General features: G+C 40.3%; 1 protein-coding gene across 2 annotated transcripts in view; it reads right to left on the bottom strand.

Moving 5' to 3' along the window:
• The window catches only part of SKAP2 (src kinase associated phosphoprotein 2), a 148,274-nt gene that overhangs the window by 28,047 nt on the left and 97,629 nt on the right, over positions 1-22,598 (bottom strand). For both annotated transcript variants that reach the window (XM_084784423.1, XM_084784424.1), the window contains exons 7-9: positions 21,589-21,713; positions 20,655-20,718; positions 19,892-20,026 (exon numbers count right to left, since the gene is read on the bottom strand). In XM_084784423.1, the coding sequence (XP_084640549.1) occupies positions 19,892-20,026; positions 20,655-20,718; positions 21,589-21,713 (324 nt within the window). The remainder of the gene's footprint in view (positions 1-19,891; positions 20,027-20,654; positions 20,719-21,588; positions 21,714-22,598) is intronic.

Below are 22,598 nucleotides of genomic sequence, written 5' to 3'. Positions count from 1 at the left end.
TCTCATTATTCTGAGGGGAAAAAAACTAAGGTGCTTTTCTCTAGAAATAAGTTATACACACATAATAACTTTAGTATAATGATAAAGTTCATTTAAAAATAAGCATTTTTGAAGTTTCAGTTTCAGTTCTGATATAACGGATACTAAGCAATACAAACTTCACTGACAAAAACTTCTGGATGTCTCAATCATCCTTAAAACTGTTGAGGGATCCTAGAACCTATTTTTTAAAAGGACACTGCCTTGTATTTTCCAGATAAGGTTTAGTTAAATATTTAAACAGTGTTCATCCACCAAAAAAAAAAATATTATCTTTCTAACGCAGAACACTAATAGTTATTTTATATTTCCCAAGCACGCGATCTCAGGATTGTATTGAACTATGCTGTTGACTCACATTCTATTTTCCTTTCCTATAAAGTCAAGTCTTTCCTTCCTTACATTTTGCAACTAGACTTCTGGAGTGAGGGGACGTCCTATAATATAGGGCCTGATTAGATTTGACATATGGCTGAAGTCCACTGAGAGCAGGCCTGTACCTCCTCCTCCAAAGCAATGGTAAATACACAGGAATGGCCACAGTGAATGAACCCATTAGCACCAGTGGGTACATTTGCACGCAAGTCCTGCCCACCAGCTTTACAAAAGGTCCGTTCCTGCCTAGGATTTCTGAGAATCTTACTGAGTCTGAAAAACCAGCGTTTCATCTTCCAGGTGGTGGAAGGACTGTGTGACATTTATGTACTAGTAGCTGCTCTGCTAATCACTTTGAAGTCTCAATGACCCAAAATGTAGAGTCCACCTGCAGTGGACACTAGGTGCCCTCTTCAGAACAGCCTCGAGGAGTCACCACAGCTTAGTCTCTCCTCCTAGGCTCACTCCCACTAAGCCATCACATGGTAACCCTCTCAGTCTATGTTAGCCTAATAGCAGACACTACAAACTCCTCATCTCTAGCAAAGTTCAAAGTTTTATTACGAGACTCCGCATACTTCTAATGAATCTCTTGTTCTTCACAGTTAACGCCAGACAGGCAGAACTCAGGAACTTTTATTTTCAAGTCCTCTTGTGATGTAGTTTCACCTGGCCTAGAACCCAAATATACGTCCTACCCAGATCTAGCCAATGGACAGGACATTCTCCACAGTTGAGTGGAGAGTGGGGTCTGACTTTCACACGAACTCTGGTGCCTCATATTTGCCCACGTCCTCTCGATGGGGAGGCCTGGTGGCACTCAGAGGAAGGATAGCAGGCTACCAAGAAGAAACTTGATACCCTATGAGCATATACAGAGGGAGGAAATCCCCCTCAGTCACAGTCATAGGGGAGGGGAGTAAGGGGAAAAATGGGAACGAGGGAGGAATGGAAAAATACAAAGGATGGGATAACAATTGAGATGTAATATGAATAAATTAATAAAATATATTAAAAATAAGTCCTACAGATCCTGCCGATCTGGCTTAATCAATCCCCCAGCCAGGAAGCTTTCCCCAGGTGCAGCAGACAAGGAGCTGCTGTTCCCTGTGTGCTCCTGGATGCATTAAGACTAACACTAGCGTCCTGCTTGTTGTAAACATCTGTTTCCTGTTCTACTTTCCTCAGGCATGACCTCCCTGAGAGCTTCCTTCTACTACCACTGACCAGCACAGGGGGCGGTTTACAAATGGTGTCTAGGAATGCTCGCTGAACTGACGGTAAATACATTTGGCTAGCTAGGTGTTCCACTTGAGCTTTTGTTATGGCTTGCTCATGTCAGCACTCTCAGACTATCCTGACAGAAAAGGAGTATGTAACACAGAAACTTAGCTGGCTTCTCTAAGCCATTGTCCTTACTAAGTCCAGAAGCACAGCACTGGTATTTATACTAGTCATGACCTGTGAATTTCAGCTGTTTTCATAGGTCACTTCAGTAGTGAAATCATTCCATGCATTCTAGCAGCAGGGCACTGATATATTTTCATCTCCCTGATCTTTTCCCTCACTGAGACTGTTCATAATTAAAACCCAAATGGCAGTTTAAAATAGTTATGGGCTTTCCTACCAAACACACATGTTCATTCTTTGTCTGTAGTTTTTAGTTTTAAAATCTAACGTTTAAAGTCTATCAAATACATCCAATTGGTGGCGCACCTTTCCTCACTGGCTATTGCACATTATGATGACAACTACCTTTGTCCGTTTCCCCTCCACAATTAAAGTGGATAAAGTTGAGCAGCTTCCCTATTTATTTCCTATGTCCTTCAGCCTCCCTCATCTCAGAGTTACCTTCACTTGGCGCCTTTATCCGAAGTAAGATGTGACAGTATATGTTTATTACCTTATCTTCCCCTCTGTATTTTTATATGTTTGTTAGTGTGTATGCATGTGTGTGTTTGTGTGTGTGAGCGTGTACAAGCACACATGCACACGCGTGCAAGTGTTAGTGCATGTAAGCAGGTAGTGCACCAATGTCAAAGGACAGCTTTGGGTGTTGGCTCTGGCCGTTCACCTTGTTTGAGACAGAGTCTCTTATTTGCTGGTATTTAAACCAAGCAATCTCCAGGAATTCTCCTGTCTCACCTCGTATCTTGCAAAAGGGGGCATTGAGATTACAGATCCATGTTACCACATGTGACTTTACATGAGTTTGATCTTCAATGTGTATGTCAAGCGCTTTAGCCACTCAGTCATCTCCCTCGTCACTGTTACTCCTACATATTCTTTGTATTGAATCCCTTTTGGTGTAAAGTCCCAAGCTGCTGATTTACACACACACACACACACACACACACACACACACACACACACACACACCCTCCTAATGGAGGCCAGAGTCACTCTCAGTCTCTCAGTTGTTTGGGCTTAGTTGGCTGCGTCCAACTACAATAGCTACGAAGTGCCTAGAAAGTCTTAGTCCAAGGAATAGAAAGGACAGTACATAGTAGTGACTATTTAATATTTTAAAGCAATTATCAAATAATAGTGTCCCATGCATTTCCCCATTACCATTGAATGCTTTCACTGCAATATATAACTTGTAGTTTGAGACTCATTATAAGTCACATTAACATCCCTGCTAATCATCGAGATGTGGTGTTCACCCAGGGTAGTGGCTCTTAAGGTTTCAGCAGGTAAGAGAAATACCTATGGGTCTTGTTAAAAATTCAGAGGCTTTGAACCAGGCATAAGGATTTTGTTTCACTAGATTTGGGGGAATCTTTGAACATGCAAGTTGCCAGCTCATGCTGCTTGTCCAGGACAATACTTCGAGAGCCTGTTGTCTGCAGCTGTCCCTATGTATGACTTTACAAGGCTGGGTGCGCCAGGATCATTACTGAACCTTAGTTGGAGAAGTGTTGGCCCACCATGCATGAAGGCTTACATTCAGGCTTACATGCAGACATGGTGCTGCATGCCTTTAATCTCAGCACTCAGGACGGGAAGCAGGAGGATGACAAGTTCAAAAGCGTCCTTGGCTATGATCCTATCTCAAAAACAAACAAACAAAAAAAGAACAAAACAAAAGTTCAGTGTTCCATTATCATGTGACTTCAAATATTATTGACCTTTTAAATTTGAAAACATGGTATGCCTCACCAAACAGCAGCATTATTTTGAGGACAAGATGACATAAAGTGCCCAACACACTGTATACTGCACAGCAGATTTATAGCAGTAGTCATTATGAGGATAATCTGAGGGTTACTGTGTGCAGAGACTACTAGGCACCTAAATCTCATTCAATCCTCAAAACCCTCCGAGGAAGAGGATGCACTATTATTCCATCTTCCAGATGAAGAAATGGAGGCTTGGAAATATTTCAGTGACCAGTGCAGCAAACAGAGCTGCATGAAGGAGTGCCAAGATTTGAACCTGAGCAATCTGCTTCCAGAACCCAAGTCTTTCCTGCCAGTGTATATATACATGTGTGCACACACATATATACACACATATATACATATATATGTGTGTGTGCACACACATATATACATATAGATGTGTGTATGCACACATACTGTATGTATATAGACTCTACATATATTACTTGTTCATATACTTGTGTACATATATGCATATATATACACACACACACATACACCGCATGTATATAGACTCTATATATCACTTGTTCATATACTCATTAGTTAAGTAACCAGCACTTTGACCTATTGACATAACAGGGAACTTATGAAAAAGATAATCTCACGATGTCATATTGACATATATTCTTATTTTTTTAATACTCTTCAGTGACAAAATAACATGGCTAACTGACAGTCTAGAATAAAATATCCTCCTGAAGATAGTGTCCACTGCTGAAAGGCAGAAGAGTCAATTATGTAATGGCCACAGAAAATGGAAAGCTTGCCACTTGCCCCTTACATTTTTCTTTCTTGGAAAGCAGTTTGCAAATGGAAAAATCGCGCCTATCACCTCACTCCCAGAGACTGAACAGATGAAAGATAGAGGAAGGCCTAGCCCGAAGCAGGCAGAGCAGAGAGCAGCTTCCCTCCTTGCAGGAGCCCAGGGTAACTGATCAGTCCTGAAGAAGGCAGCTATTGCTCCTCATTACAGCTGGCTGCAGTAAGACACAAAAATGTGGTAAATTAAAGCACTTTACAGAATACAAAATACAGATTTACGTGGGCCGATGAGAGCTGTGCACAGATAGTCAGAATGACAACTTAAGGACCTTCCAATTTTAAGGTGAGAGGTATTTTCTTGGCGTAGAGATAAATTTGTTATAAAGAAATTTATCCTGGCCGGGAAGGAAAAGGCATTCTGGAACCCCAATACTTCTGCAGAATCAGGCTCCCCAAAGAAGGGAGAACCGTAGGGAGAGAGGGAAGGGGAAACACACAAAGCTGATCTGATGGAGGGCTCCTGCAAAATAGTATTTGATATTCTTCCAAGTACATAGAATAAGTCTGAGCTTAAAAAAACAAAACCCTTGTTCAGGTTTGGCTCCCTAAAGGGACAGGCTGAACTCTCACTTGAAAGTTTCTCGTCCTTGGATTCCAGAAATAAAGCCAACATAAACAAAACGTTTTATGTAGACAAGCCAAGGCATTTTTAATGTACATGACAGGCACGCTGTAGCTGATTTTTTTCCTCAAGGTCACACACAGCATTGCAGAGTAGGAAATTGAGTAAATTTCAACTTCCACCCGGCAAGGACAAATAGCTGCCACTTTAGGGACCAAGGGCTAGACAGTGCCAGGGCTGCAAAACTAACCCTTTGCCTGCTTTCCAGTATGAGAAGCATTTCTTGCTTTCTTATCCTCAGATCAACTGTTTATAAACTATTTTTAATATAAGTATGACATTTAATAAATATATTCTGACACGTATAGTTGATAAAATGTTATGCCATAATTAAATACACCATATTAAAGTACAATTCCGGGCTTTATTTCCATCTAATTAAATAATGTAATCAAGTATGTAAATTTAACGGTCTGTCTAACTATCATATTTAGAGAGCCACTCAATGTTTTTTGTCCTTGCTCAGAATAAAGCATCAATTTAAAGACAACACATAAAATAACAATATGAACTCCCCTGAGCTACTCAGTCCAGCAGGAGAGGAATGCCAACTATCCAAATGCTTTCTAATAAAGGATTTAGTTGCTCCAATTCTGCCTATAGAAAAGTAGTTATCATCCAGCGCTTACAGAATTCAGGTAGCTTTGTTAAAAATGCTTTGATCACATGATCCTTTACTTAGCTTTGGAAAGTAATTTCTGGATTAAAAAAGTCAGGAAGAAAAATTATCTCAGTATAGTCCCGTGCAGTAAGGAAACACAATATAGGACAAGTCTGCCTCCCATATGCTTCTTGCCAACCCACAGCGGACTCAGCAAGGTGTAGACACCTGACAATGTGCACTCATAGCACTGATGACATGGGTACCAAAGCTCAGCAGGATGGCTCATGAGCATTTTCATACACTGAAACAAAAAATCAGACACACACTACACATCTCATTGACCAAAAGATCCAACATGTGCAACAGCTTTCTCTACAGCCGATGTCGGCAAGTTGAGATCTACATAAGGTGTATCACTTCACAAAAACAGAACATCTCAATCTTTTTATTGTATTAGTCCTTGAAAATGAGAATGTAGCCATGGAATAACTGCAGTGAGCAGACAACTGTCTCCAGCGCTCACTAATTATACTACTGTCATATAATACCCATAACTCCTAGCGCCTGGGCCTGGTTCTAACATGTACTTCTACTAGTTTGAAGCACATGAAATTGTATTTGGCTATTTTTGATCTCTCAAAATTGCACTTTTGCAAGATGTAAGGGTAAAATGAAAATTCTGACACTGCATTTTGACAGCAAGTGGCAGCTGAATGCTCTTAGACAGGGAATGTCAATGTTCTTTTATAACTGTCCATAAGTATATCATGAACCCAACAGTCTTTCCAAACAAGAGTATGCTGAGCAAAATTCACATTTACTTCAATATACATTTGAGCATAAACAAATAGTGTTACTATTTAATATAAAATTGACTGTCACAGATGTAGCCAACAGTGAAGAAACTATGATACAAATAAAATTACTTTGTGTGATTTCCCCCCCTATTCCCGGATGACACGTTTCTCTGAGATGATATTCACTCTCTTGATACCAAACAACTTGTCACATAATGCTCATGTCATGTGAATTTTACAGATAAATAGTAAAAAAAAAAATGAGTTTGATTTTCTGGAAGAAAAAGATTGATTAGCACAAGAAGATATTTAAATTAGGACTTCAAGTGGATTGGAATGCCAACTCCATTTTTATAACATATTCCAAAACCACATCATTCTGACTTAATGAAACCTCAAGTGCAAATATGTATTATTCTGAGTGTATAAAAGTAAAGCCCGCATACAGATCTGGATGAGTCTTGACTTTACTATAATTTTTTTCAGGATCTCTTTGTATTACACAAACATCATGTGTGCCCTAAACTGTATCAAAAGGTCACTTAGGATAGCTTACTCCATAAAGCCAGTAGACTTATTAAGATCTCCCATCATAAATCCAACAAGTATTTCTTTTTGTTGAGAAGTAATTAATATTAAGAACATAAAGATCACCGGTGTTCTGAATGGATACACCTAGCAAGGAGCCTTGCCTATAGTAAACACACAAAATTTTGTTTCTCTAACTTGAGTTAAAGTTTATAAATCACATGATTATAATTAAATCTCTATTGCAGGGTTTTTACAGTAATCAATTACTCATGGTAACCTTTAGCAGCAGTACGGTCAACGGCTAAAATGAAACAAACCCGTCTCTCCCTACTTGTCCAAAACAACAGACTGACAGTGCAGAGTGGTTCGGAGGCTGCAGTAAAACACCTGAGACAAAACTGTGGGCCTGAGAGGAGTGAGAGGTGCAGTGAGCTCCCCACCTCTCCGGTAATGCTATCAGGAAGCGTTTTGCCTTCCGGGTCTCTGGAGAGTGGTGTGCGGTTTCTGTGAGAAATCAAAACCTCAAGTTTGTACACTATAAGGTCCAAACACCTATAACCTCAAGGATGGTGTTCCCAAGCCCGGAAACCTGACACGGCTGTAAGGCTGTCAAGGCCGTGGCAGTAGCGAACGCACAGTCATCATGGAGGGAGCCTCCAGAGCCAGGGACCACAGACCACCCCAGAGGTAGGCGGAAACTCGACAAGCTGACAGAATACGGGGCTAGAAAAACAGTCAAGCAAACACGCAACTCCTGTGTAAGAAATTCGGGAGAAGGCCAGGGAACATAAATCTCCATTTTCATACTTTTCAAAAGCCAGAGGTGCAAAGCACACTTAACATTATTAGTTTGGCCCCTTTGCGTTCCCCTAGGAAGGATGAATCCCATGTGGATAGCTCCTGGGGCTTTAGGCCATTTGTTTGTTTGGTTTTTTTAATGTCTCAAGCAATGTGGTTTCTTACACTACCTCTTTTAGAAAGTTTCTTCTATTTGTTTTAAGGGGGGGGACCAAAAGTAGGTATAAGCGTTAAGCTGATGATAGTAATTTTCCAAATATTCTGAATTCTGAGCCCTTTCTTGAGCTTTGCATGAGTAGACATTCTTGATTTGGCTCTAGTAGTGACTATGCAGCAGTCTGGCCTTTCCCAAACAGAACACCAGTTGCCCACATCTCAGTGTGTTCAATGCGTTTTTGTTTTACTGTCATCTTCAGAAGGCTTGAAAGGTGCTGTTTACAACCACACACTGCTTCTAGACCCAGGCCCTTTTAGGCACCTCAGCTATGGCCACAGGCTTGGTGTGGAACTTTGCTCTTTTTCAGTTTCTCAATGGTCTTTTGCTACAATCGTCCTTGGTTAAGACACTCACTAATGCTGTCAACACTGTATACTTAGTGCCGAGCACACTGACTGCTTGTGTGTGTGTGTGTGTGCATCCGATGACTAATTTAATTGAATTATGAAAAACCCATGGGTTTTTCCTCTCTACTTTTCTCCTGTTATATTTCACTTTTCCAGTTTCTCCTTGCTCGATGATTAGAGCAGATGACCTTTTCCTAATGCCTTTAATAAGAGCTATCATGAAAGAGTACATAAACACGTGGGCTCCAGGCTTATGTAGCTCTCCACGCTTTGGGGTTACTGTCCTTCACACCCAAGACTTACATGACAATAGGAATAGGTAATACTTTATTCATGGATTCCTTTTGTTTTATTTGTTTGTTTCATGACAGGGTTTCTCTGTGTAGCCTTGGCTATCCTGGACTCACTCTGTAGACCAGGCTGGCCTCGAACTCACAGAGACACGCCTGCCTCTGCTTCCTGGGTGCTGGGATTAAAGGTGTGCGCCACCACGCCTGGCTTTACTTGTGAATGTTAGTCACCTTGACACTCCTAATCAGGATGTTTCCATGACACTCTGAGTGAGATGTAAGACAGTCTGCGAGAGAAAGAGTGATGGAGGAAGGCAAGAGGCTACTGTTGGATGAGAAGACTTAGTAAGCGGGGCGAAATCAGGTGCAGAACGTGAGGCTATGGGAGGAAGTTAGCTAAGAGTGGGAAGGAGCCTGGGATGCCCTGGAGAATACCGCCAAAGCATCTCTCTAGTCACTACTCAAGCTGCTTGTGCGACTCATGTCTCAGCTTATTTTTAAACAGGAAACTCATTTGCAGACTGGTTACAACACATTCCCAGATGGTAGCCTTCACGACTCAGTCACAGGCCTGTGCTCTTGACATCTTCTCTTCCTCTTGCCTGTACTGAGTGAGTGGGCACAGAGCACAATGTCATTTCCTGGGGAATGCCTCATTTGAGATGACTAGCATGCCGAGGGGACTGGTAACCCAAGTAGGTCCTGTTTTTAAGAATAGATGATCCATCTTTAATGGTACAAAGGACTTGGTGAAATGGGAGCTTTTCATCACTTGATGTATCCGGTTACATAAATTCATTTGAGACTATGCTCCCTGGGATGGCGATGTTAAATTTCAATGAAGTTTTGGACAATGGGACATGCTTCAATATTGACAGCATGCAATGTGGCAATCACTCTTTCAGGTTGCTGTGATACTTGATGCTTTTAAGACAAGAATTATCTTAAAGATGCCTTCATGGTTTCTCTTTATTTAACTAAGAAGTCACTAACTAGAGGCTCTATGCTGGTGAAGGTATAGTTTCCTGACTTCTAATGAATAAGGAACTATCTAAAGGGCAGGCCAAGGAACACATGGCTTGCTTCTTGTCCTGAGGCACTTAGAACAACTGTTTTCTGTTTGCTAAAAAGCTATATAAAAAGTAAAATAACAAGGCTTATAAAATAGCAGACAGTGATTTAAAAAAAAAAAAAGTCACCCAGTGGTATGTGATTCATTTCAAAGTGACGGAGCTATGGAAGTTTGGAGAAGCAGAGGCCAGTGCACGTTGGGCTGGGCAGAAGAGGCTTTCTGGGTGGATGCGGTTTGACCTGGGACTAGACAAAGTAAGCAGGACCAAGTGCAAAAATGAACACAAAAAATAAAAAGCAACCGTCATGGCACACAGATGGGAGAACGGCCAGAAACTCCAAGAAAGGACAGGATAAAAAAATAAAAAGGCAAATCAATCAAAGTTGCATCTATTTGCTGTTTCACTGGCATTTCTTCCATGAATTAGTTCATTAACTCAGCACAGTGATTCAGCTCAAGGCAACTAGATGAAGCTCAGAGCAGCATGAAGAACGAACCGTGGATACTTCAGTCTCAAGCCCGGGCAGCACAGATGAGGCTGGGGTGACAGAGTAAAGCTGGACTATGGAAAGGGCTCAGGGCCTGGCCAGGGAGTTTCAGCTTGGTAAGTACCTGGCACCGGGAACCCAATAAGGGATTAACATGACCACGATGTATTTTGGAGATGGGAGAGAGCACTCGGGAGCCCTCATGATGATCCAGGGGAGAAATCATGAACGTCTGCGTGTATGGAAAGCCAGGATGGATGAATTCGGGGGAAGAATTTGTAGAAACTGATAGTTAACCTGATGGGGGGGAGACATGATGATCAAGGAAGGATTCAAGAATGAGTTTTAGGTATTTTACACTCTTTACTTGAGTGAACACTGGTACTGTTAACAGAAATAGCAGTAGGGGTGGGGGTGGGGGGTAAGGGGTGGGGGTAGAGGGGCGGAGTTGTCCAGGAAGAGTGGAAAGGAAGAACTGCTCTTCAAGCCCCCAGATTTCACCTCATGAGCTGCATCACAGCGGGCGTCTGATGGACTGGGTGAGTCTCACTTTAGACACTCAGCAAACATCTTCCAAATGTCCCTTAGGCATAGGGGCTGTGATTCTGTCCTACAAAGGTTCTGCTTGGCCCCAGTCTCCCTGCCTGGCACCCTGAAGTCCTACTCTCTGGTTCCCAAAATGCATAGCACCTCAGAACCAGAGCTCAGTGATCTCTGCCAGGAAGAACTCTGGCTTTTTCTACTTTCCAGTTTTACCTAAGAGTTTTCCGTTTAAATGCCATCTTTTCCTTGGCTATGGAATTAGCTATTCCTTCTCAAGCCCTCCTCTTATCTTCCTTCTTGGCATTCTTACTATAATCCGTGATAATCTGTAACATGTATAATCCTTCTGTAGCCTAGGTTGGCCCTGACCTCACCATCTTCCTGTCTTAACTTCTGGAGTGCAGGGTTGTAAGCACTATGTATCCAGCTCTATAATTATCTTCACGGAAATTACATATCAATTCTATGCCTAAATTCCCTGCACTTAGTGGGTGGTCAATAAATATAAGTAGAGTAACTAAGGCGCATGGCACAGAATGCATGGAGGCTCGTTTAGTGTTACCATGAAGGACATAACAGTCCAACTAGAAAGCAAACCATCTGAAGGAACTAGTCCTGCGCACTGGTGCTCACTGGCGTGCTGAAATGCTCGCTCTTACACTTGGCGGAGATGAGTCCCTGTAGACGCCCAGCCGGAGGAGCTGGGCTGGGGCACTATGGTACCTTTCAGATTTGGGGCCTAGCTCGTGAAACTGATTGCTGTGGGGTGGGTGTGCTGCAGAATGGGGTGTTGAATGCGCTATCTGCTTCTGGTTTTAGCCTGAGCTCTCTACCTTCTGTTTGCAGCTCCGGCCGCCATGCCCCACGCCATCCTGCCACCATGCCTTCCCACCATAATGGACTGTACTGCCAATGGAGCCAGCATGACTCCTTCCTCACTTCAGCTGGTCCCTCCAGGAATGTTATTACAGCATTTTAAAAAGTAATTAATATAATTTTCATAAATATTACATGTATTAAAACAAAACAGGGAGTGCCAACAGATGACATAATTTCAAGACAAAACAGTGACCAGGAACATGAGATTTCTGGACCTCGACGTGAGGCCCAAGACTGACGACCGGAAGAAGACCAATGACTTTGAAGAGGCCATTTCCATTGTGGGTAAGGACAGAAAAGCACTTAAGGAACTAAGGGTGAGCAGGTAAAAAGGTATGAAGAGACAGGGACCAAAGTGAGCTCCCACAAGCATATGCACACCAAACAGGAAGCAGAGGAGCTAGCCCCATGACTGGGACCAGGGATGGAGAAAGAGGGCCACACAAGGAAGCTGGAGAGCTGGGACCCAGATCCAGAAAGAGCTGGAAAGTGCCCTTCATCTCAGCCACCGAGCCTCCTTGTTCTGTGGGAAGGCTTTCTGACCCATCTCAGTCTCTGTAGGGAAGACCAAGGGCGCGATGGGCATGGAGGGTATGAAGTTACCTCTTTGTGAGAACTCTAATGAAGTTCTAGTAACAAGGAACACATCCACAAATGAGTGTTTTCTTTGAAACAAAATCAAGGTAAAGCCTCACTTAAGCGTAATTAAGTTAGCTTGGATTTTTTCCCATTTTGATGAAAGCTCTGCACTATTCAACCACAGTCCTGGCTGGGGCCAGAAATGAAGAGTGCTTACATTTATCACTGACACTCTGCTGAACTTGTCCGTTCGTATTAATCACAGCTTTAAAGTAAGCAGCCGAGATACTCTTAGGAAGCCGATATTCCCAGCTGACCTATCTGCAAAAATAGTGAAGCGTGATACTCTCCTGCTGCAGAATGTCTCCACCGATGCCTCTGTGTGTGCAGCTGTGTGCACGCGTATGCACATGTGTGTGTTTCTGAGACCCGAAGAGGTGAGTGGGTCTTGTGTAGCAACTAAAACCTTTATCATATTCTGTCCTCTGAAAACATGGAGACAAGAAAGCCAGAGCTGCCCGCGGTCTGTTTATATTCTCCATGGGAAAAAAAAATCTTATCTGGAATGTGAAGGCTCCAGTTTGAAGGCTTGGTATGAACGTAGTTAGAAGCCTCCAGCTGGTGAGGTTTCTTGGTGGTAAACGGTCAGGAGCTGGGTTATGTACAGACACAAACCCTGCAGTGTGACGACCTGACCTTCTGACACAGGGTGAGGACTCCATTTAGGAGTCACAGAAAAAATTTTAACAGGTCAGCCCCATTAGCACAGCTTTTCTTTTTGCTTTATAAGCATCAGCCTTTTTGATTGGTGAGGCTGATACTTGATTACTTTTGAGTTGAGAATTTTTTTTTAATATGAATGCTATTGGCTTCTTTAGCAATCTGAATAAATATGTGTGTCTAAGATTTTACAATTCAGTAAACTAAACAACCAATTATTTCTAGTGATCCTATGAGGTTCTTTAAAAAAGGAATCCTTTTTTGCAGGGTCCTTCATGCTTGTCAAAGTTTCTATGCCTTTTCTGTCTCCTTCAGTCATCCAAGGTACCCTTAACTTTAGTCTTTACTCTTTTATCTCCAGTTCATAGGTGATACAGTGTTCTGCCTGTTCATCCATCAGCACATCATCCGATGGTTTAGAGCATGATGCCCAAAGGTTTGATCTGGAACACTTTCCTTTTCTCTCAGAACCACATATTACCATAACTATTTAGAAATTTGTCTTCCGATCTCCAAACATAGGAAAACCAGGCTGTTTTTAACTGCCTTAATATAAATAGTGGATAATAAAACTTCGATGTTCATTATCATCTTTATCATTACTTATAGTTTGGAGACAGACTCTAGGGCCTTACTAGGCAAGTGCTCAGCCCCGAGCCACATTCCCAGACCCGTGTAAAGAATGTAGTCTATGTATGACTCACTGGAATTTGTTGAGACTTAAAATGTGAATTTATAGGTAATCAGTGTCCATGACTGTTCTCTGTGGACTCAAAGTATATAGATTCATTATTATTTGCTGAGATCACTCAGACCTTTTTAAATATATTAGATTGAGTTCACTAATTTTGTGTTTCAAATCTTCCCCATCTTTACTAAATTTCTGCCTCCTTAGCCAGCCAGTTTCTAAAGGGCATTGTGTTAATATCCCTCTGCGGCTGAGGAATGTTAACTTGTAGAATTTGTTTATCTTTTTAAGTTTTGTATTACTGATTTAAAGTGTATGTGTTCAGATAAAGCTTTAGCGTTAATTATTATTCTAGTGTGGTCTTCTCACTTTCTATCTTAAATTCTACATTGCCTGATACTACTATCGCCACAGTCGCTTTCCCTGGGAAGGGCTACTGGAGTATTTATCTCCGTTTCCTTACTTTGGAACACTCTCTGTAGCTTTGTTTCAGGTATATATTCTCTAGTAATTCTACTTGATTAAAAAAAATCTGTTGTGATCTCTTCTTTAACGGATTACAGATCAAGCTACCTTTGTAATGATTTTTATAGCCTTATCTTTGCCACGTCACCTCTTTGCTTCTTGCCTTTCGCTCTTGCCTTGTTTTTGACGTAACTCTCCTTTGCCGTCACTTCCCAGTTCCCCTCTACTGCACGCCCTCAGTGACCCACAGCTCCGCCTTACCCCAGCTGACTGCGTAACTATTTGCTAATTTAGTTGCACCTCCTTTGTAAATTGACAATTAAGGCTTATTTTAAAAGAGCCAATAAATAGAGATAATGACACATTTTCCTACTTCTATGGTCACCATCCCCCTCGCAATCTCCGTCCTTCCTGTTTGTTCATAGCTAGGGGCAAAGCTGGGATGCAAAGTGATGTCTTTCCTTCCAAAGCCCCTTTTCTAGACTGCATTAATCTGCTAGTCACAGGCAGGCTGGGAGGCGTTCTAGATACGTGAGGCAGGGTCACAGGAGATATGAGGAGACAGTGGGTGAAGGGGGAGAGCGACGAGGATGCCTTGAAAAGAAGTGTCATGGTAGACATACACAAAGTCAGTTTTAACAGGCTTTCTATATTGTAAAAATATAAACATCTAACTCATGGTACATGAGTATATTATATACACACAAGATAAACACAGGAAACCGGAGACTTATGAACATCCTATGTAACCTTATTTTATATACTTAAAAAGATCTATGTTGTGCCTATAAACATGAGCAAACCCTTACACGGACATCAGGGTGCAACTCTGCATAGCACCGATGTAAAAGCTAAGAGAGATAAAGCAAACACTGCCTACTGCATCCCTGTGGCCAAGGTTTCACAACCTCAGTACTACTCACATTTTGGGCCACATACTTAGTTGTTATGGAGCCTGTTTTGTGTACTGTAGATGTTTAGCAACATCTCTGTATGGACAGGGACACACACATACACACAAACACACTAAGCACTACTAAATATATGCCAGAAATGAAAGTCTTACCTGTTGTAGTCAGATAATATAATTTTAACTCACAAACATGAATTACTTGTGTTTTGCATGTTTATAAATATTTAGCTTTATATATATTATCATATGTATTTGGGTTAGTATATATTTTTTATAATGAAGAAATTTGTGTGCAATGCCAACAGTAATGTAGAAAAAAAAAAAAACAAACCAGCAAGCAAAACTGTATTCCAAAACTTCCTATCATTATTATAAAATAAACACTATAAAGAAGATTAAAAATACATCTGCAGGGACCAAAAATAAAAATACAAACAAGGTCTATCTTAGTGGTAGAGCCCTTGCACCAAAGCTCTGGGTTTAAATCCCAGCACAATAAAAAAAGTATTATGCATTTGTTTGTGTATATGTGTGTATAAATATATATGCATGTGTGAGTAGATACATAAATAAGCACTGTATATATATATGTGTATATATATATACAGTGATTGTGATTTATGAATTTTCCCTTTTTTTGATAACTTCTGATAATCCTCTCAGCAGAGTATGAGGCTAAAATTCTAGTTATCTACTTGGGAAAATATATTTATCATTCCATAATTAGGAGACAGTATTACCAATTTACTAAATTCAGTAACTTTGCTTAAGAACAAGGAAGCAAGAAGGCTTCTTGGATTAGCAATACAAGATGTTAAATACACTGTGGTTCTGTGAAAGTTAGGTGATGTCTTTCCACTGCATTCCAAAGAAAGAATGAGAAAATCTGAAGTTAGGACCACATTGCCTTATAGCAATGCTAATGTTAGAGACTGCAAGGGTCCTACAGCCTTGGTATTAACTTGGTGCTATGAGTGATGAAAAGAAAATAAAGTTAAATGGATTGAGGGAGGTTCTGACTATTTATTGATTAAACTTGCATTTGTGCTCACTTGCTGGAAACTACTTCAAATTTAAGTACTCAAACACTGTTCCTTTTTATATATACATAATAGTTTCATTGAGCAATTTATAGCTGCATTTTACTTTACATTCCATTTTAGATGCAGATAGTTGGACTGAATAAATTTAAAATGTAATTGAGTGACCACAGGATAAAAACACCCTCTGCTGGCTCCAAATAGTCCAATCTGTCATTAACGTAAAAAAAAAAAAATGAATTCACACACACAGAAAAAACCCAAAATAAAACACGTTAATGGAAAAGGAATTTGTCTTCCTGCTTTACTCTGCCCTCTGTCTTCTAGTTCACTTGCCAGGAGACATTTCAAGTGCAATTCCCCAGAAAGTGGCACAGTTAATAGGCTAATGGGTGTTACCATTCTTGTTAGCCAGCTGATTCTATTCACTCTATGCCTACAGAAATTGTGTTGTTGTTAATATACAATTTCCTGCCACTAAAGGGAAAAGGTCAGGTGACCCGCTAAGCTGACAGGGAGCAAGCTAGGTTGGTTTGTAAGACTATTTCCCAAGTATTGTTTTGCCTTCAAGGTTCACAGTGAGGCAGAAGTGCTTTTCTGTAGTTCTAATAACAATCTGACCATACATTTGAAACAGTGAGCTCATTACTATGCCATCAATCAGTTCAACATACTTTAGCCAATATATTAGTTGTACAAGCAAAAGTATGTTATAGTAACATCACAATGTTTATAAATCTAACTGGCCTATGCTAATAAGCAGTAATAAAACAGAAAAAAAAAAAGATGGCAAAACACTGGGGCACTTGAAAAGCCAGCAGCTTTCGGACTGCCCTTAACAACCCTCCCTCAACTCTTCCACACGTGTATAAACCCCGAAACACACAGAGACCTAGACATTTATTCTGTTCTTTTATGAAGTTAGTTAAAAATTAATGAACAAGAAATTAAAGAGAAAGCACTGCAATAAAGTTGGAATATTCTAACTGAAAAACAATTCCTGTGAAACTATTTACAATCCCATAGAATTATAAACATTTTTCAAGAAATACTTTACACCATAATTTTAAGCAATGTTTTCTTCTTACTGTTGAGACTTAAACAATGAAGGTTTATTACTTACTAGAGCAAGAGCTCGCTTTTTTCAGCAAAGAGTTTAGCATTCAGAGCAGCATGGCGAAGCCTACACCCTCTCTTCAGATACATCTGTGTGCTTCATCTTTCAACTAAGGGTTAGTTTTTCAACAATAAGGAATTGATGGAAAATTGTGTTGAAATAGTATTATTATTTAATTCTGGGAGCATAACCAACTGGGCTTCAGAGACAAACATTCTCTGGACAGAACTGGACGCAGACCAACAGTGTGAAGCCATGCCCCATGTGTCCTCACTCCTCCCATCACACAGACCTCAAAAGACATTTCAAACTCAAAGAGGTGGTGAGAGCAGCAAGGTTGAGTGTCAACCCGAAAAGAGAGAAGCCTTTGAAAATTAAAGTTACCTTGCCAGTTTCAGGTGTTTAAATGAACAAAACGTCTAACTGTGAGATAACTTTAGGGCCTCCTATGAAAAATCCCCTCTGTAGCTGAGGGCTTCAGCTTGACAAAGCTGCCGAACTGCGCAGATGTTGAAATGGCTCTTGGCTACACAGGGGAAGCAGCAAGCGGGAGACATTCCACAGCTGCTCCCGGCAGCGCCTCTCCCAGGGGCACAGTCGCAGGCTCTATCAAGCTCAATCACTTTGTACAGCAACGGGGGATCCCAGGCAGAGGCAAAGAAACCTCAGAGCAGCTTAAATTTCTCCTAGCACGACTAAAAGAAGTAGCACTACTTAAAGAATAACCAGTTATTTCCAACATTACATGGCTTTGGGCCAAAAAAATCTATGTATGTGGGGAGGAGGGCCGATGAGGAAGAACATCTGTAGTGAGGGAACACGTAAGATGCTTCATATTTCTAAAGTTTCAAGCTACTTACAGAAAATCTTCCTTGAGCCTTTGCTATAGAAACAACTGTATATTTGATCTTTGTTCTCAGTAAAGTTTTTCTTTGGGTGGTGGGAAGAGAAGAGTAAAGTTGAAGAAACACAGAACTTAACAGTTAATTCAGCAACTGTAACACAATACATGGACTGTAAAGTCTTAACGGCTGAACTGTGTACGGCGGTGACACCATGGTGAGAGGCTCCATGTTTCAGGGTTTACATCGGCAGACATTCTCAGCCCTGTCAGGAGTCTAAAGCAACTGTATTCATGATATGGCGACTAAAACCAAGCAGCCAAAGAGATTCTCTACCTAAGGCTAAGTAACGCTGTGGCAGACGCCACTTTCTTAGGATAGATCAGGAAGTGGGGCTATAAACATACAACTCTACTGAACAACAGAATCTCACAGGTCCCTGTTCCCACCAATTTATACTTCTGTGCTAAGCATCCTCCTGCAGGGTGGGAAGACACAATTCACAGATGCACATGGACTTTTTACAATAGCTATGATTATTAATTTTTCTTGGTTAGAACATCACATGAGCATTTGCAAGAATTCACCAAGTATGACAATGAAAAAATAATGATGTTTAGAGGCTGGAGAGATGGCTCAGCAGTTAAGAGCTTTGGCTGCTCTTCCAGAGGACCTGAGTTCAATTCCCAGCCATCACATGGTGGCTCACAACTGTCTGTAACTCCAGTTCCAGGGGATATGATACCCTCGCACAGACATACATGCAGGCAAAACGCCAATGCACATAAAATAAAAATAAGTAAATTTAAAAAAATAATGTTATATTTATTTTGTGACTTGGACAAGAAAAGCATTGTGATGGAGTACCTCAGCTGATTCTCCCAGCAATATTATCCATATTTTATAGACGAAGAAATTATTATAATATTATTGAACTAATAAATAATAAACTCAGATTTTATCATTTTTATGCTAAGTCTATGCTCTGGTTCTTATGCTTTACTGATGGTAATGAAAATGACACTTGAGCATTAATTTGGAACATGTTAAGTATTTTAAAAATCAATTTTACAGATTTATATTATGGTACTACATTGCCTAGTCAGAGCAAAATATCCCGAGTACACATTGTTTATAATCTCTTTTTCCTCTCCACAGAGTTATTTTAATAGTCCGGCAAAGGGCACTCTCAACGTAGAGTGTTAGCCACACAGTTCTCAGTACTGCTCCAGAATTTCAGATGATTGTTTTTCAGCTTTAGAAACCATACAGTCAAGGAGTCAATAGGTAATTCTGCTGTATAACAGCTACAGACATGTATCAACACTCCAGCAGGCCTACATTTTAAAAGTAAGAAAAGCTTTTGATTTCCTATTTATGATAAAATACAAATTATAGAAGCGTTCCTCAAAACCTCAAAGACCTTTGCTTACAGTTGATACTGCAATGTACTCCAGCAGGGAGGACTACAGAGCAGAAGGCTGGTGGCATATGGGGTGTGCACAGAACTTCTGCAAAATGGAAGTTCCAAGACACTAAAAAAAAAAAAAAAAAAAAAAGATGTGTGTGTTGGTGGAAAAAACTGTAGGCAAGTCAATTTTTTAATTAAAAAATTATGTAGCATAAACAATGCTAGTGAGCCAAAAGTCCCAGGAGATGAGGCTTGTACCTGCTTCATGTTTAGGTCCCTTTCACTTTTCCTAAGTGTACACCCTGCACTTGAAGTGCCTCGAGCAGAAACCTTTTCATAAAAGATTTGAAGATCTTCTTTGTCTTTGTTCTTAATAGCTCACCATTTCCAAGTCAAGTTGTCAATTTGATGACAAATTACATACACACACACACACACACACACACACACACACACACACACACACACACATACACACTCAGAAGAGCCACGATATCGTTCAGTGCATCACCACAAAACAGATACCTGGAAGTTCCTCATAAATTTCATCATCTATTGGCTGGTTCTTTGATGGGCTGCTGACTGGAACAGGATGATCGACGTCATCATATAACTCTCCTCTTTCGTCATCATCCTCGGGAATGATATCGGATCCCATATCTTCAAAGCACATTTTGTGAAGCAATTTTTAAAGAAAGCAAAAGAGAAACTGAACACAGCTCTACAAACTAATACCTACACGCTACCACTATACTCTTTTAATTTAAAGCTTTTAAAAATGGTTTTATAAGTGCATGAATCTTTTTTTTTTATGTAGAAGCTAGCTTTACTATTTTTTAAAGGGGAATTAATAACATCCCTTTTGAATCAGAAAGGATTACATCATTATTTGTCAGGTGCCCAAAACCATCACTGAAGAACAGTCATAGGGGAGGGGAATAAGGGGAAAATGGGAGGGAGGGAAGAATGGGAGGATACAAGGGATGGGATAACCATTGAGATGTAACAAGAATAAATTAATAAAAAAAAAAAGAAAAGAAAAGCTTGAAATATCCAGGGCATAGAGACCCTGCTACCTTGGTACTAGCCTTAAGTGCATGAATCTTAACGTTACCAACTGTATTCAAGGGAAGATGCTCTCATCAACCCAAGTGAATGGACCATATTATACCATTCTCCTGCTCATCTTAACAGGAGTCAGGATGGCTGGCTATGTGAAAACCCAAGTCAACCCATTACTAAATTAATAGATAAGACACATGAAAACACATTCAGCTGATGCTCTTACCTTGTAATACAAATTTCAGCTGCTGCACCCATTCCTCGGCATCTTTGGGAGAGGCTGCTGTAAACTAATGAAAAAATTTAAACAATAAGAACTGAAATTGTCATGACAACATAAAAGGTGTGCTGCATTCTTATCATTTCTTGAGAACATTAGTGATTCTTCTCATGTCTAGGGGTACTGTTCTTGCAAGGATGCTTCTTATAATGTACAGTTAATTTTGACAAATTTATGTAATTGAAGCAGAGGATGATGGATTTGAAACTCTGATCAGCAGCTGGCAGCTGCACAGGGAAAAATGCTGCTTCTCTTCATCAATGTCAACGGCAGGACTGATGAACAAAATTTGCCCTTGACAATTAGAAGACACCCATGAATTTCTTTAGACTGCTGGGTGCAGTTTTCTTAAAAATGTTCTTGTCAGATTCCAACACACTACCTGACAACTTAATTAACTGGCTTTCAACTGCAATCTCAGATATTTAAAACTTATTAAACATACATTCCATATTGATGCCTAGCTGATGGCTCTTGAATTGTAGAGCTGATAATGTGTCTTTATCTTCATTTTCTCTCACACCCCTAAGCAATACAATATGCATTAATACTCTAATATTTTTCCTTTGATGATTTTATTCTTTCTGCTATGTGATCCTTTTAGGAAATCACACAGTTCTATTAAAGTAGATATAAAATGTTACATGTGATGTGACTGATAAATTACAGACTCATTTGATCTTTTGCAAGGATATATCACTTGAACTGTTCAGAGAAAAAATTAATGTATTACCTCTTTATATGAATGTTCAATGTACAAAACAGCCTTTTTTATTGTTAACATGTCAGGAAAGGCAGTTTTAATAAAATGTTAATGTCTCCATAAATGAAATCAGAACATCTTATCAAGTTAATTTCAAGGCAACATAAGAATTCCAACCTGATAGATACGCTTATCAGGAGCACAGATTTCAAAACAGCAATCTTTCCTTCCATCCTTCCTGAGGGTGTTATTCAATCTGACATCATAGCCGTCTATTGCAAATTCACCTTTCTGCTGTTTGTCTACAGAAGATAAAAGGCAAAGTTAGAGTTTCCGTTCACTACAGTGAATACAAATGCCCGATTACCTCTTACTGATAAGTCTTTCTTTGTCACTTCTCAGGACAAAGTCGGGTGCTGTAGCAATTCTAAACTCTGCAAGCAGGAGGGAGCCCGAGGCAGAGGAGTGTGGATAGTGGCGGTGTTCAGAAGGAAGCGTGGAAATACACAGGGGAAAATCTAAGTGCTAGAATTAAAGATGTACTAGAAATGTGAACTTCAGAAAGCCAGTGGTGAGGCTTGTCTACTTGAAATTTTCTGGGCTTCCCTTTTCACTGCGCTGTCCTTCCCTCAGAAGCGCTACTAAGAAGAGCCCGTTCAGTCCGTCAGTGGACACGGGACTGGAGAGAACAGACCTGGATCTCATGTGGTAGAGTCAAAAGGAAAGATGGCTTCAGTTTGGTCAGATATTGCTTTAATGATAAGTAAAATAGAACAGAAGCAAAAGATTTAATACTCTGAAGTTAGGAAAATTAACTTTTGTCATTCAGTTGTGCCATTTTGATAGAAAAAGTTACACAGCAATAGGTTTATTTCCCACATTAACACACAACACCAAAATCAGAAGTGGGGACAAACTACCTTTTTCTGCTGAGCTCAGGTTAAGTACAGAAATGCTACCACAATGTAGGGCCAACAATAAAATATATATCTTCTTTTCTTAAATACATTAATATAGCACCTGAAATATCATTACTTTTTAAAGGCCATGGAGATCGTATGGTGCCCAAAATATCAAATGAGGAAGAGAGAGAGAGAGAGAGAGAGAGAGAGAGAGAGAGAGAGAGAGAGAGAGAGAGAGAGAAACTAAACCTGAACAATCTATTTGGTCCAGTTAAAATTTTTTGA

Source organism: Acomys minous (assembly GCF_964271855.1).
Source record: "Acomys minous genome assembly, chromosome: 6".
Classification (NCBI taxonomy): Eukaryota; Metazoa; Chordata; class Mammalia; order Rodentia; family Muridae; genus Acomys; species Acomys minous.
Note: the sequence above shows the minus strand (reverse complement) of the source record. Positions and strands in the feature narration are given on the sequence as shown.